Source organism: Rhinichthys klamathensis, unplaced genomic scaffold, assembly GCF_029890125.1.
Source record: "Rhinichthys klamathensis goyatoka isolate OS25496 unplaced genomic scaffold, OSU_Roscu_1.1 h1tg000111l_1, whole genome shotgun sequence".
Classification (NCBI taxonomy): Eukaryota; Metazoa; Chordata; class Actinopteri; order Cypriniformes; family Leuciscidae; genus Rhinichthys; species Rhinichthys klamathensis.
Window position 1 is genome coordinate 3,687,796 of NW_026606649.1, and position 17,082 is coordinate 3,704,877.

The 17,082-nt window shown below is 38.3% G+C and overlaps 1 protein-coding gene across 3 annotated transcripts in view; it reads right to left on the reverse strand.

Moving 5' to 3' along the window:
- Positions 1–17,082, reverse strand: part of pwp2h (PWP2 small subunit processome component) — a 41,842-nt gene that overhangs the window by 2,892 nt on the left and 21,868 nt on the right. For 2 of the 3 annotated variants that reach the window (XM_056254276.1, XM_056254277.1), the window contains 3 exons: positions 14,878–15,025; positions 233–341; positions 44–109 (listed from right to left, as the gene is read on the reverse strand). In XM_056254276.1, the coding sequence (XP_056110251.1) occupies positions 44–109; positions 233–341; positions 14,878–15,025 (323 nt within the window). The remainder of the gene's footprint in view (positions 1–43; positions 110–232; positions 342–14,877; positions 15,026–17,082) is intronic. The other variant, XM_056254278.1, reaches the window with a different exon arrangement.

Sequence of the window (17,082 nt, forward strand, 5' to 3'; positions counted from 1 at the left end):
ATATCGCTCTTAATGTGTTGTACTGTATAAACAAAAACTATACCAGTAGGTGAGAAGTGGAGAGAGCTAACACGGATCTCTGGTTTAAAGCGTCTGGAGCTCATATCACCTGAGAGATATGGAGAGAAAGGCATTAGAGCAACATTATATCCAATTATACTTTCAATGCTCCTAAAAGCATAACGCTAAAAACTGATTGGCAGGTTTATTGATAAATGAGGAGTGGACTCACCTCTCTTGACTCCGGGAAGACTGAGCTCTATTCCGTCTCCATCCCCTGTGCCTTCATCCACTAAAGACAGATTACCAAACTCTGTCATCTTACGCCTGTCGAGGAACTCCTGAAAATACAAGAACATGACAGAATTGCTATATAAGCTAGTGTAAAATAATTTCGGAATGCTAATCTAATGATTACAATTGATTTACAGGCATGTTAATAATAAACAGGAAACTACTTTTTAAAGTGGTCATTTTATTTCTGATTCCTGAGGTGCACTTATGCCTTTGCGCAAGTAGGTTTTTTCCCTCTGATTTAAACATTTCAAATAGTCGGGTCTCTTTTAAAGGGGACATTGGATGCAAAATTACATTTTACATGGTGTTTGCATATGAATGTGTCCCAGCAGTGTGTGACCACAACCACCCTACAATGATAACTCCAAAAAACCTTAACCATCTCCATTATCAAGCCGTTTTGATTTTCTGAGCAGTATGACCCCGCTGACGGACTGTTAGCGTATAGGCATTGTTTCCGCCCTCAGCCAGTTGTACACTGTCCACCATTTTCTCCGTTCTCGAGCAGCAATAATGTCTTGTAAGCAATGTTGTTGGATGTAAGAGTGAACATAACATTCATTTACTCCCGACATCAGAGATGCTGAAGACGCAGTGGATTAATTTAAGTTTATGGGGGCAAATTCCCTTCAAAAATAAAATTTGTTTGTGTCTGCGTGAATCATTTTACACCAGACTGCTTTGTGAATAAGGGTCAATACAAAGGGACAATACAAAACATAGGTTTTGCTAAAAAGTTGTTACTCAAGGATGGATCAGTACCAACTGTTCATGATCCAGCTTATAGTCCCCGGAGCGATACTAGTTACAGCAGTAATGAAAGGGAGAGCGTGCACTTTATTACAGTTCATAGGAGTTGTTTTACGGATATAAAGTTTACTAGTTTATTAAGCACCCCCCGAAAAGACACAAGCTCTGTATATATTGTTTTACTGTTAGTTGTAAGTGTTTTTGTGTAATTTGCTGTGTGCATGTTGATGATAATGCAAGGGAGAGAGAGATTTTATGGATAAGACTTTAATGTGCACTTCTTATAATGTTTTATTAAGCTCTTACAGTGATTTTCTGGAGTGAAAACGGATGCTTCATGTTTTGTGTGATGTACAATGAACAAAACTCATCAGTAAAGTTTTGGCCATCATTCGGACGGGGTCCGCTATAGCAGGCTTGTATTAATAGTGGATAAAAGTAAGATGACAACATAAGTTATAACTGTAATTAAACTAAACTATACCCGTTCTATCTCAATGCAGCATATATTCTCTTGCTCTGTAGGTATCATTGTCCGACTCCGGTTTGAACTGAACACCGCTACTGACAGTTTCTGATATTTTCAGTGCGTGAGATTGTCCTGTTTTGTGCTGGTATGAGCTATTAAAGCTCCACCCTCTACTTGAAAGGGGGCCTGGATGACCAGCTCATTTGCATTTAAAGGGATACTCCACCAGTTTTTCATATTAAACTATGTTATTCCCTTAACTAAGACGAGTTGATACATACCTCTCTCGTCTCAGTGCGTGCACTATATCGCTCTGTATTGCCGCAAAACTATGTTAGCACTTAGCTTAGCCCAGTGCATTAAATATGGGCCAAAAAGAGAAGCGACCAAACACTTCCTCGTTTTCCCTATTTAAACACAGTTACTCGAGTAGTGTAACTCGACCTAGGCTGGTGACACAAAATAAAACGTTGCGCTTTTCTAAGCGTTTAAAATTGATGACTATATTGTATGGCGGAATACCATAACAAGTGCTTTTGAGCACTTCGACTTGGCGCAATAATATCTTCACTCGTGAAAAGTCATCTTACCGGCTCCCGCTTCCTCTCTCCCTCCCTCTCATTTCCGTCAATACAACCAACATGACTTTTACTACCTGTGCTATTAGCAAACTGCAGATCATTTGCAATGGCGGACTTTGTAGATGATTATGACTTCTTTGTAGCAGACCCAGAGCCATATCTGTTTGAACCCGAGTACACGGAGGAGGAATTAGCTCTTATGGACCGTGAGAGGGAAGAAAGATATGATCCAGAACAGACCGGAGCTGGCAAAAGACCACGGGCAAACAGCAATTGGTGGTGCAAGTGTGACTGTTGCGAACAGATGCCGACCGAAATTGAGAGCCTGTGCTGTTTAGAATGGGACCAGGTATTGCCATCGAAGGTGGGGGTCAGTGTAGATCCAGAAGACCCTGGACAAATCGCATGTGTCGCGGCAAGCGACGCGTTTGCAGCGATGATTCACCCGGCAGTCGTAAAAATTTTCTTTCCTCTCACGGTCCATAAGAGCTAATTCCTCCTCCGTGTACTCGGGTTCAAACAGATATGGCTCTGGGTCTGCTACAAAGAAGTCATAATCATCTACAAAGTCCGCCATTGCAAATGATCTGCAGTTTGCTAATAGCACAGGTAGTAAAAGTCACGTTGGTTGTATTGACGGAAATAAGAGGGAGGGGGAGAGGAAGCGGGAGCCGGTAAGAGGACTTTTCACGAGTGATGATATTATTGCGCAAAGTCGAACTGCTCAAAAGCACTTGTTATGGTATTCCGCCATACAATATAGTCATCAATTTTAAACGCTTAGAAAAACACAACGTTTTATTTTGTGTCACCAGCCTAGGTCGAGTTACAATACTCGAGTAACTGTGTTTAAATAGGGAAAACGAGGAAGTGTTTGGTCGCTTCTCTTTTTGGCCCATATTTAATGCACTGGGCTAAGCTAAGTGCTAACATAGTTTTGCGGCAATACAGAGCGATATAGTGCACGCACTGAGACGAGAGAGGTATGTATCAACTCGTCTTAGTTAAGGGAATAACATAGTTTAATATGAAAAACCGGTGGAGTATCCCTTTAAAGGGGGACACACAAAAACGAGACGTTTTTGCTCAGTGGAAAGTGGAAATTTCAACATGTTAAAAATAATGATCTATGGGGTATTTTGAGTTAAAATTTCACATACACACTCTGGGGACACCAGAGACTTATTTTACGTCTTGTAAAAAGGGCATCCAATGTTCCCTTTAAGACTTCTATGTAAATGACCATTGCTATTATTGGCAACATCTTTGAACCACACAGTATTGTTACAAATATTGTGTTACAAATATCCAAATTATCACAGAAGTACAGAGATAAAAGTTTATAGTTTGGATAAACATGGAAGTCTACCTTAGCAGTCAAAACAGAGCAAATCACCTTTTAAAAACTAACTTAGTGTTTCAAATAACAGGGGCACGTTCAAGTTCAAAATGGAGCGCAACGTTTTGCTACGGTTTCCGGGTTGAACGTCATGTTTCCTGGAAACGGCGTGCACCGGTGTGCAACTAGGTTTGAGATACGTTTTCTCTTGTTTGGTGGGTGTGTCAGAACTGCAGTCCAATCAGCAGCAACATGTATACAAAGCACGCGGTATTAAAGTGAACTCGTACAATGGGTTCAAGGAATGTAATTTACAAATGTGTTCGATGCAGCTCGGTATACGCAACAACTGAGGATATTAGAAGACATGTTTGTCGTAAGTTTTATTGTAAAAATATAGGATATCAACAATGATATAGTTGTGTAACAAATGATATAGTTGTGTAACAATGATATAGTAGGTATAAACAATGATATAGTTGTTTATACCTGTTTTAATTCTTATTTGTTTTGATTATTTTAATTTCTTCTATGTAAAGCACTTTGAATTACCATTGTGTATGAAATGTGCTATATAAATAAACTTGCCTTGCCTTGCCTTTATATTTTTAGCTTCATTGCAAGTGTATGACATTTGGTATAGAAATAAACAATGGTAATTAAGTGCTTTTCCTAAAAATGAGAAAGAAAATACAGGGTATTAAAACAGTATGAACTACAAATAAAGTCAGTATGTGAGGCAAAATAGATGCGTTTTAGTCTGAATTAGGTAAGATGTGTGCTTCCATTTCAGTTTCCACAAATCCCTTCACTCGATTGGGATGTTCTCGTGTTCTGGGCGGCAAGTGCAGTAACTGTAACATCGGGCATATTTTGTAGTATTAAACACATATTTATACCGACTTCATCCGGCTCCGAAAATTCTTCACAAAGAACACAAAGAATGGCCTTCTCAGCTGCCATAGTTGCAACTCTTGCATCATCAGAACTGTGTTCAACGCATCACCGTTTCGGTTTAAAAAACGTTGTGCAACGTTTTGTCGGGGCTGAACGCAGCCCAGTTGTATCGATTATATCGTTACACCACTAGGTGACGTCAAGTGACTGTTAAAAATGTATTTGACATTGAATGATTCATTCAAAAGATTTGTTCAAAAACATTGATTCATTCAGTAATGAAACAAATGAAGAAGTTATGGGAGTCATTGAATCATTCATTCAAAACCATTTTTTAAAGCATTCAATTACATTTAATATTTTTAGATAAACTGCAGCAATATTTTTTTTGTCCTCTATTAAATAATTATTCCTAGCTAGTTTAGCCAAAGCTAGTTTAAACTTGTAAAGATTGCTCCATTTAGGAATAACCGGACCACACAATGGCCCTCATTTATCATTCTTGCGTATATATTGGCGTAAGATTATGCTTACACTCCTCTCACCGCCTGATTTATGAAGCTGTGCGTACCTTTGAAATCCAGGTGTACGCATTACCTGCCCTTGATAAATCCCGCGGCTGAAAACGATCGTCATTAGAATAACACGCCCCTATATATTCAAGTCTCCGCTTCCCCCACACCCTCATTTTACGCCATGTACACACGGAAGACGGCACAGAAGAGAAACTTCTCCGACGTGGAGCCGAAATGACCTATCACAATGCATTATTTTACAGCACGTCTTTTGAAACAATTAGCATTCAATTTTGAATCACGTTACATGTATTGGGGTGTACAATAGTGATGATGTGATGTGGAGTACCATTCATTCACATTAATAATTGCATGACAATTTGTAATATTCTTATTATTATTATGATCTTTATTATTAATGACGCTTATTGTTATTTAGAAGAAGAACGTCGTTATTATTATTTGTATTATTATTATTATTTAAAAGAAGAAGAATGTATTTTTTATTATTTTGTCAGTCTGAATAATTTTTTGGTCATTGAAAGCCTTTCATTACCGAACCCAGTCCGTGCGCACCTGCCGGGCCTAACCATGAAACGTCAGGGTAAAGCGCACAGGCTCGCAACTGAAGGAATACATATGGCTACAAATCAAATGCTTTGGTAAAGTCACACAAATTAAACATTGAAGTCCATGTTGCACAAAAATAAACACTGAAGTTTATCATTTCTATGTTGTTGTTGTTGGTCATAATATATCATATCTTTTAGTTTGTCAGTGCGTTTTGTGGTGTTAGGAATTGTTTTTCTGCGCATTTCCGCACTAACTCAAAACGTGCGTACACCACCTCCTGAGCTGGCGTAGGATTTGAGTGTGCCGTACGCCAACGTCCATATTGATAAATCTCAAAGTCACCGTGGTTTTGGGTGTACGCCAGGTGTACGCTGGAAATTTGGTGTACGCACTTTTGATAAATGAGGGCCATTATGCGCAGAGATGTGGAATAAAACATAATTCACTTATCTTGATTCTAGATGCGTTCTTTCTGAAAGCGTTACTGCAGACTGCTAACAGCAACACTACCGGTATTTGTTTGAATGTTGAGCCGCAGCTCATTGGCTGCTGATGCAACAGCAACCAATCAGCTGTGCTATGATGATGTGATCGCTTCCAAATGAGTTAAAGCAGGGTTTCTCAACCTTTTGCCTACTGTGACCCAATTTTTTTTTGTATGCCAGTCATACGACTCACTAAGGCAGGAAATAAATCAGCAACTGAAATGCCTCTTTAGACATAGGCTACACCGTATATGCTTATAATTAATTTCACGAAAACACAAACATTTTCAATAATTAGGCAGACTATGAGGCAAACCGAATTTGGAGACAACGAGCATATGAACCGTTGTGCCGTGCAGCTTATATTGATAACACAGTAAAAATGCCCCTCCCGCACCCAAAACCAGTTGTCTGTGGATGAGAATCCGAAACAAGGACTGGTGGGACGTGGTCCTGCTCCACTTCACAGACGCTGAAGCCCCTTTCACACAGAGATTCCGGAAAATACACGGATAAAGCGACCCGGGATTTGACCCGGGTTCGTTTGATTTTGGTTCATTCACACTGCCAGTGATTTTCCGGAATCAGAGGGTGCGTTCACACACAACCCGTAAAAATCCCATAAAGACACGTGACATCGATGTGACATGTAATGTCTCAGCAGCATGTATAGTTTGCTTATGAGCTGCGATTTCTCTCTGGAGAAACCACGCTTGTGCATTTTTTTCTCTGATTCGATCATAAACTAGCGCATTACGTACCGTTTCACTAGCCTGCTTTCACTTCACTTCAGCGTCATCATTACGACACGGCATTGGTTACGGCTTTTGTTCACACAGCGCGCGTCCCGGGACTGATCCCGGCAATGTTACTAGGTCCCCAACCCGGCATCGATCCTGGCATCAATCCCGGGTCATGTTTGCGTTCACACAGAAGGCGTTCTGGCAATTTCCTGGCAATTTCCCGGGATCAACGCGCTGTGTGAAAGGGGCTTGAGTGAAAGGAGAATTTTATAATGACGGGACACTCATTTAGATTACACTTTATTCAACAGGAAGCTCGATCAGCACGTCATTACGCTATTTCAACGTCATTGCACATGCGCAGTCCTTTCGGTTTTCAATCTGATCAAGTGTTTACATGTTCTCTCGATCGGATTAGAAAAGGAATAAACCACCCCTTTCAATCCGATCAAAATTTCATTTGAATTGTGCTATGCTGTTCCCTGCTCCAGTTCGCAATTTGGCGACCCCTAGAGGTAACGTGCCTCTAAGTAGTACATGTGCTGTTCAGCCAATTTGTTGTCAGGCATTTGAAAGAGCACACAGATGATTTCCATCTCCATTCATACTTCACTCTTGACAAGGCATTGTCTGTAAGTGTTTTCTAAAATCAATAATGTTATGAAAGTTTGGTGTTTGTCATATATTGTGGTGTTGTATTTGAATTGGACTATTGGAATGTTGTCTATGCTATTATGTATGCTATGCTATCTATATTTGAAAATGGATGTATCAGATGAGCATAAACGTCTTCTAAGTGTCTTGTAAGTTAATGTATTTCTATTGTTGTTTTTTGCAGTTTTACACCGCTTCCATTAAATGCACTTGAAGTCAGCTCTGTCTTGGGTACTTTTTGGAGGAGTGTTAACCCTCTGGGGTCGGCAATCACGCCGGCGTGATCTGCTCGTTTATTTTCTTATCAGTGCAAAAGAGACTCAAAATACTCAGTTGATTTTGATCTTACATTTAAGGGTTATACATCATTAGATCCTGTTAAGTTTAGATTTTTTTTGTGGATACTCACAATAAAAACAAAGTGTTGTGCTTTTCACCAAATAAAGAAAAACAAACATGATGCGAGTTCTGCGTTCTCTCTGTCAGTGAAGTCCATTCTGAAACGCGTCCTAAGATTAACTGTAACTCCGCGATTACTTGTCACACAGGCACGAGAGATTTTTCTTTATGAAGCTTGAATTCTCTTCTTTTAAATGATGTAATTTATATAAAAAACAAATATTCTCAGTTTATGCAATCTGTATGAAAAGAGAGTGCTGTCAGTATTTTTTTCCCCAGCTCATTACACTTCATTACGCGTTAATCTGACACGCCCACTGAGGACGCGCGCTATTCAAACGCAAATGTTGAGGCAAGCCATGACAACGCCCACATCAGCCGTTCCACCGCGGCGGTAAAATGTGTGGTGTATTTGCTGCCTTTTACCGCTAAGAGGCGCTACAATCATAGACTCTGGAAAGTGTTCGTTTATTCCGGTTTATTCTCTCTAATGCGTAATCTGCTGCCGCACCGCAGCTGATTCAGAGCGATTGAAAGCTGGTAGCAGATGAATTCAACAAGTGAAACGTAGTTAAAATAATTCATAATCACAATACTGAAATTAGGCTACTGAAATGTAATTGAATAAATAATGAAAACATTTCAACATAAAACAGTGCAATAAAAACATTTAGGCTATATCAATGAGGCTTTACAGCTTTCACAGCGTACAGACGGTATAGCTCAGTGATCAACGCAACAACACGAGCTTCGAGGAGCTTCAATCGACCCGAGATCGAATCTCAATGTAGCATAGGCCTACATGTTGTTAACCGATGTTGTCCTACAGCGTTTATATTTTACCACCTTGATGCTTAAATAGGTAACTGTTTATAACTGTTTACTTAATTAAACAAAACAAAACTCTTGACTTTAAATATCATTACAACGTAAATTTGCTACATTCCTGTAGAACCGCAGCCGCTGCACAAACGACAAAAACTGAAGGAAGATTGTCAGCCGATTGCATCAGAAAATGAAAAAGAAGAAGCTCGTCTTTAGTCTGCTAAATTATTGTGTAATGTAAAAGAACACAAAAATTACTTATGTTTGAAACCAAGTTCGAACATTTCAAGGTTTAAATAAAGTGTCGGGACAGTTTTTTAAAATTTAAAACAGGGTTGCATCGGGTTTAGAGTTTATTTCTTTTGCGATGTAAAATAAGAAACACTAGGCTAATCTTATTCTTGCGACATTTTAAATTTGTATTGCCAAAGAAATTACAGCTAAATTAAACAATTAAAACAATACAAAACGAAAATTGTCCAAAGAAACATATTTAAATTAAAAACATGCGTTTTTCTTTGCCTCTCTCGCGCTGGATCTCTTTTTAACAAGTTTATTTAGTCTCCCTCGCTCTGATAATACTACTGTAGTAATACGTCTATATGTCGCTGCGTGTCAGCCATACAAATCACGAAAAAATTATTTAGCCTTTAATTGTTGCTTCAAAGACACAGCATGCCTTGTTGAATTCACCGTACAATAACTTCAATTGAAATTTTGTGTGAAAAAAAAAAACTTTAAATAGGCTACAATAAATAAACTACAATATTTATAATTTAATAAAATATGGGGCCTACATTTGTACACAGATTTATCCTTACAATAATTTTGCCTGCTCATCAGGCTGGCTATCCGACACTCTCCATATGAAAGAGGAACATTAACACCTTTGTCCAGCAACTGTCCCTCCAACCCCCCACAGGCTATCGGAGTCTGAGGCTGACTTAACACAAAGAGAAGTCGCAATTCACACTTAAATCGCTATTCTAGACAGTGTTGATAATGAAGGAATTAAATGGAATTACATGTAGCCTAGTGATATTTCTGTCATAAAAGTTTATTACTAAATATTTCATTATTTCAATAATTGATGAAATAAAACTGATTTGGGGCAGCTTTTTCCAAGCAAAACTAAATATAATCTTAAAAAAAACGCTTGTTAATTTGTTGTCATGAACAAAATGTTCAACTCAATATTAAAGTCTACAGGGATCTTTGGATCCTTACAACCAGGCATGCAATTTGTGAATTAAAGGGGTCATATAATGCCATTTTTGTACAAGCTAATATGATTCTTTAGAGTCTAAATTAAAACTTTGTAATATACTTTAATAAAAAATTCTCATTAGTATTGTAAGAAAACCCTTATTTTACCTGGTCAAAAACAGCTCTGTTTTCAGCACGCCGTTTCAGTGCATATGACTTTAAATGATCATGAGCTTTGCCGACTCCGCCTCTCTGTTCTGTGTACACCGTTTGTAACACAATACCATAACGCGTTGTTCATTATAGATGTGGGATTATGAATTATATTGAGAACGTCGTACATAGAAAACATGCCGTAATGTACCCTGAGTGTAAGCCTTAGCCGCATTCATTGTGAAGCGTGCATCTAGCGATTTGCAAAGATTAATATAAATATTAAAGATTAATAAAACGATACACTCACTTCAGTTATTTTGGAGGTTCAGCAGGAACACGAATAGTTGGTACTTCTTAGCAAAACCAGCTTTATACTGACCCTCGTTTATAAGCAGTCTGGTGTGTGAAATGATTCGCGCAAATATGAAAGCATTGACGTTGCTCGTGGGGAATATTCCCTTCGAAAACAAACTCAGCCACTGCGTCTTCAGCGGTTCGGATTTAGGAACATTAAAATGACTGCTGTGTTCGTTATTACACCCAAGAACAGAACACCACAATCGCTTAGACGCCATTCTGCTCATAGACAGTGCTCCAGCATATCAACAATGACCTCGCCGGTCCGGTCCGCGCCGCGCGGACTATGATTGACAGGACGAGCGAGGGCGGGTCTGTGTTGAAACCCGGCTGTCAATCAACAATCGTGGGAGGGGCGTCCGTTTTATTGACGTCACAAAAACGAACGGCTCAATTTGAGGCAGGGGAAAACATATAAGGAGATTAAAACAAAAACACTGGATGGAATTTTATCATTATATGATGTTTGTGTACAGGCACTGCCAACACACATTTCAGTACAATCAACTTGTAAAAGTGCATGTGCCATTATATGACCCCTTTAAGTTTTTATTTTATTTTGTATTATTCAAATAAATATCGAAACACGGTGCTTCGTGGTAATGCTGCTAAATTAAATAACATTTATAGAACAATTATGAACTTAAATGAAACAATATCGCAACATTTCGACAAATACATTATTTGATCGGTTTTAACATTTTAATTCAGGGCGATTTAGCCTACATTTAATTAGAGCGAGATTTTCACCCTTGTCTTGTCATTTTCTCATTGGGAAGCGCATACATTACATGTTTGAGTAGATCCTCTGTACCTCTCGTTTTCATATGGATTAGCCTATAATCAGATAACATTTATTAGCCTAAATATTTAGACATTTAAAGGCTTTAGACATAGCCGATTTCTTATCGTGACTGAGCTGAAGTGGCTTTCGGTTCATTTTTGTGACGCGCAGTTCCCGGAGACAGAGACGACAGATATAGCCTACTGTTTTTGTCGTTAGCCTAATATGAATACAAGTTTACAGTTTTGAACGATGTAAGCTACTCTACTCTTATCTGTATGACCAAAAAATTACGGAGTCGCCTACTAAGTTATTTTAGCTGTAATAATGAGAAAAATAAATTAATCTAAATGAACGCGCCGCTGCGTTTGTCAAACACTAACTCACCATGCCAGAATAAAACCCGACTTTAGAAAAATGCATAGGGCCACTCGGCGTGGTGTGCCAAAACACTTAATTATAAACTTCAATATTTCATTCAAAATAATCTCAACACGCTTTGTGAAATTTGAAAAGCCGTGCATGCATTAAGGCCACTGGAACTAATGAACAACTGAAACGCTGGTTTTGATTTTATTGTTTGTCGTTTAAACGTGCCTGTTGCATATCTCTATTTTATAAATTTGATATTGGTGAAGTAGCCTATAGCATTGATTAGCTGTGGAGGGAGGGGTGTGGGGATTAAAATAATTCAGCAGAAGCAGGGATGTTTAGACCAGAAGGAAATCACAATACCCCCTGGCAAATCACACTTTACTTAAAACCATGTTTTTAAAAACTCTAGGTTGTAGGGAACAGACCTCTCTGCCATGCGCGCGCACGGTTTGGAGCACAATATCTGTCTCGCATGCACGCTCGCTCTAGATAGATTACGGGATATTTTAACTAATTTGCGGTATAATAACTAGTCGATCACGAGTGGCTCAACAGGTAGATCTATAGATAAACTATATCTTTCAGGAATTTGCCCGACCGGGTTGACACTTCAGCGTGAGAAATCGGGGGTGTGGCGTGAGAGCCTGGAATAAAAAAAATAATAAATATATAGCCTATATATATAGGCTATATATAATTTATTTTTTTACAGAACTGCTTTTGAAATTACGATTGGTAGCCTATTATTATACAGATGCAAAGTCGTTCTGTTGGATACTATTTTGTTCCTTAAAAATGGAAATGCATGATAATTGTATTTTATAAATATAAGCAAAAAAAAAACTGTATGGTGTAACAGAGTTTTAGAGCTAGACAAATCTCTCTGCAATAATAAATATAAAATTTACAGCAGACCATGTTTGTGCGGGATTTGAACCCGTGTCATCTTGATGATGAACCGTAAGTTCTACCGCTCGGCTATGAATTTTCTCACTGAGAAATACCCAAACGTTTGTTTCTCACATGAGCGAGAAAACGTTTTGTCTTTAGCCTGTGAGAGTGTAGGCCTACTTTAGCCTTTTAAAGTTTTAAAAGATTATTTCTTATCTGTATGACCAACAATTTGTTGTAGGCTTATTTGGAAATTACCATAACTTGTAGTATTTCATCCTTAGGCTACTGTTAATAGACATTAGCCCCACTTACGTTTTGCTAAATGTCCCTTTGCGCCACCTGGCGGTCATTTCGCGAACGACTTTGCAATGCGACTGGTTTATTTTTACCGCGGTGGATGGCTAAAAATGGTATGTGGATGGCTAAAAGGTGTGACTATAAATGTGCTTTTGGCTTTCATTTATATTTTGATGTTTGTATATATATATATATATATATATGTGTGTGTGTGTGTGTGTGTATAAACATTTATTTATTTATATACACTACCGTTCAAAAGTTTGGGGTCGGTACGATTTTAAATACTTTTAAAAGAATTCTCTTCTGCTAACCATGGCTGCGCTTATTTGATTAAAAATACAACAAAAATCAGTTATAGTATTAAATATTATCTCCAGTGTAAATCAGCTGTTTTCTGTGTGAATATATAGTAAAGTGTAATTTATTCCTGTGATCAAAGCTGAATTTTCAGCATCACCAGTGTCAGGGTCTTCAGTGTCAAATGATCCTTCACAAATCAGTATAATATGAGGATTTGATGCTCAAGAAACATTTATTATTATTATCATCAATGTTGAAACAGTTGTTGGTCTGTCAGTTGTACAGTTTTTTTTGTTTGTTTTAGGATTCTTTGATGAATAGGAAGTTCAAAAGACTTTTGTAACATTATAAATGTCTTTACTGTCACTTTCGATCAAATTAATTATTCCTTGATAAATAAAAGTATTGATTTCTTTCCTCCAAAAAATAAAAATAAAATTCTCACTGACCCCAAACTTTTGAACGGTAGTGTATATATATTGTCCTTGCATTCTTTCTTGTGTGACACCCCTGAATGAAAGGCTCATTAGTATGCAGACTGCTCAGGTGAGAACTGCCTAATTATTCATGAGGGGGTTGGGCCGTTCCGCCCATCCGCATATTGCCTTTGCAAACAAAAAAAGTTTTTCACAATTTAAAACAATCTATTGTTTTATGTGAATGGATAGGCAGAATGATTTTCAGATCAATTTGAAGCAAAAACTCTAGGCGATAACATCCACTAGTCAAAAGTCTTCTGGACAAATATTTAGTATGTTATTTGTGGCCTTATATTAGAAACTTTATTTTTTAGTTTTTTCAATAACCACGCATAAACAATATTCTCTCAAAAATACAAACATGTACATACATGTTGCTCACATATTATGGTAGCCCTGTGTGTGCTATATAGAGTGTAATTTCACCTGTGCCATTAATATGTTTATAAGCAACTGAAAAAAGCACAAATGTCAGAGCATGCCAAAACATCTCAAGGACCCCGAAAACACCTCAGACCCCAGAGGGTTAAGCTTGCTGCATAGCTATGTATCAGTACACATAGTGAGGGCAGTAAAACAGACTCAATCGGATCGATTAAGGTGTTTACATGAAGGCTTTTCAGTCCGATTGAGCCGTCGATCCGATTACTAACAGATTATTTGGTTGCATGTAAACGTATGAGCCTTTTGTGAAACGCAGAACACAGAGAAAGTCTCGCGACCGCCTATAGAATGATCCGGGTCGTGACCCACTGGTTGAGAAACACTGAGTTAAAGTGCTATAAAGTGAACATCAGCCTGTGCCATCTAGTTTCATGCCAGAACTAGGTAATAATGTGAGGCAAGCACGTCGCATGTATCTGACCCATTTTTAACGGCATTCAGTATGGGATTTGTCTGTTCATAGATTAAGTAATTATTTCAAATGGATCATATCGACTAGGGCTGATGACAAGCCATATCGCATTAATATCACGGGCAATACGTCCGCGATATTAATGCGATATGGCTCAGCTTGTCAGTTAATTACGGCTCTTTGTAGTAAATGCCGCTCCATCTGAAAGCAGGTGAAGGCGATTTACTACTAATCAAGGAACCGGCTTTACTGACGGGATGCGCATAACAATGTGATGCGATATATCGCCCAGCCCTAATATCGACTGTCTCCAGGGGTGGGGTTAGACTAGCCTTTGTATTCATCTCTATTATGTAATAAAACCTAGAAGTGGAAAACAATCATTTTTGGAGCTTGGTTTCAATAAAAGCTGTTTTTGGACTAACAAGGACCTAACCTTCTGAGTTCTAAAACTTACAGTATGTTTTTAATCACACAATGACCTATTATGTCAAAAGATGACTTTATATGACTGCTTTAATAAGTTAATTAGTAGACTACAACAACTATTAATAAACTAATTTACTCAAGAAATACTCTTAATATGATAAAAATAGCAGTTGTGTTATGTCTAAATCTGCAGTGAGTACAAACAAGCAAGTACCTCCATAGCGTCCAGAGAGAGATTACAGGAGATCTCAAACTTCTTCATCAGGATTTGTTCCTTGATGTTATAAATGCACACAAACTTTGACTGCCCACCTGCAAGAATCGAGTCACCATCCGCAGAGTAGCACAAGGAGGTGAAAGACCTACAATAGACAATAAACAGTTAGAGGAAATAAGCGATTAAAGGAGAACTCCGGCGCAAAATGAACCTTTGGTCTAATAAAACATTGGTACCTAGTCAACCGTTCTCTGAGATTTGTTTTCATGATAATCGAATGTAAAGAGTTTTATCTCTAAAAACGGTTTAGCGTATGACGCTAGTAGGGGTGGAACGGTACACAGAAGTCACGGTTCGGTTCATACCTCGGTTCAGACGTCACGGTTCGGTACGATTTCGGTACAATGGAGTGAATAGCAAAACAAAAATATAGAAGGCTTTTTATATAAATGTCTTAAGCCTTGTATTTTTTAAATAAGTTTTATTAATAAAGGCATATAACCAGTTTATTTGTAGTGCACTGACAGTAGTTTTATATAATTAGTTTATTAATTAAATTATTAAAAAGACGAAAAGACCTTGAGATATGTTTGGTAATTGTACCTGAATGAATTTAAAATTAATTTGCTATTTCAGATCAATATATTTGTTTCCTTCATTTTAATTAACCCTAACTTTATTCTCATCTGAATTATAAATAATTGATTTCCGTATAAAATAATACTACCACTAAAAACTTTTGTCAACAGTTGTAGGTTACAGTTTGATAAGAGTTTAGAGTGTGACAAAAGCACAATGTTGTGTTTTATTGCGAGTGTACACAAATATAAGTAAACAATTTGCAGTTTTAATGATGTCCTGTATGAAAAAAATGACGGAGTATGTTTTTATGTTTCCACTGTTTGATCGCCCATGCCTCTCTCACACACACACACACGCCCGAGTTCGATCGCGCGATTCGCGCCCGCCCCGCGCCTCTCTCTCTCTCTCTCTCGCACGCGCGCGCACACACACACACACACACACACAGTTCGATCGCGCGATTCGCGCCCGCGCCTCTCTCTCTCTCGCACGCGCGCACACACACGTCACACACACACTGTTAATCGCGCCTCTCTCTCTCTCTCTCTCTCGCGCACACACACACACACACACACTCCAGCATTGCAATCTTGATCGCAGCCTGTTCATTGCTGCGTTCACAGTCACACCAAAAGCGAATTGAGCGAAATTTATCGCTATTTAAGAGGTTTTTTTTTTTTTTTTTGTACCGTGTATTCTCCGTGCAAATTCGTGCACCGAACCGTGACGCCCGTACCGTTTCGGTTCAATACGAATACATGTACCGTTCCACCCCTAGACGCTAGTAATGGGGGCATTTAATAAGTAAAAAGAAATCGCTAGTTAATACCACTAACAAGGCTCAAAATAGCCCCACACTAACACAGTAACATAATGAGGGTCCCTACATGCAAAACGAAGCATTGAGAATGCATTGAGCATTGTAAGTGTACAGACCGTTTAATAAGAAGATAAAGATAAAGACAGTCCACTTCGTGTATACAGACAGGAGCCATCTTTGGAAAACAGTCTCGACTAGTCAAACCACGAACGCCATTCATACAGTTCAGAAGTTCACTGAACTTCATACAGTTCAGCTCACTTTTAGCACGTCGTTCGTGGTTTGATTAGTCGAGACTGTTTTCCAAAGATGGCTCCTGTCTGTATACACAAAGTGGACTGTCTTTATCTTTATCTTCTTATTAAACGGTCTGTACACTTACAAAGTTCTCAATGCTTCGTTTTGCATGTAGGGACCCTCATTATGTTACTGTGTTCGTGTGGGGCTATTTTGAGCCTTGTTAGTGGTATAAACTAGCGATTTCTTTTTACTTATTAAATACCCCCATTACTAGCGTTATACGCTAAACAGTTTTTAGAGATAAAACTCTTTACATTCGATTATCATGAAAACAAATCTCAGAGAACGGTTGACTAGGTACCAATGTTTTATTAGACCAAAGGTTCATTTTGCGCCGGAGTTCTCCTTTAATACCGTTTTTAAATACACCTAGGTTCAGCAGGGTAAAACAAGTTTATTTGGGGTGGAAATATTTAGGCACCTCAGAATTCATTCTGTTGTTAATTCAGGGAGTCATAAAGCGATACGATCGACAAACTTTAAATCCTTGATTTTAAAAT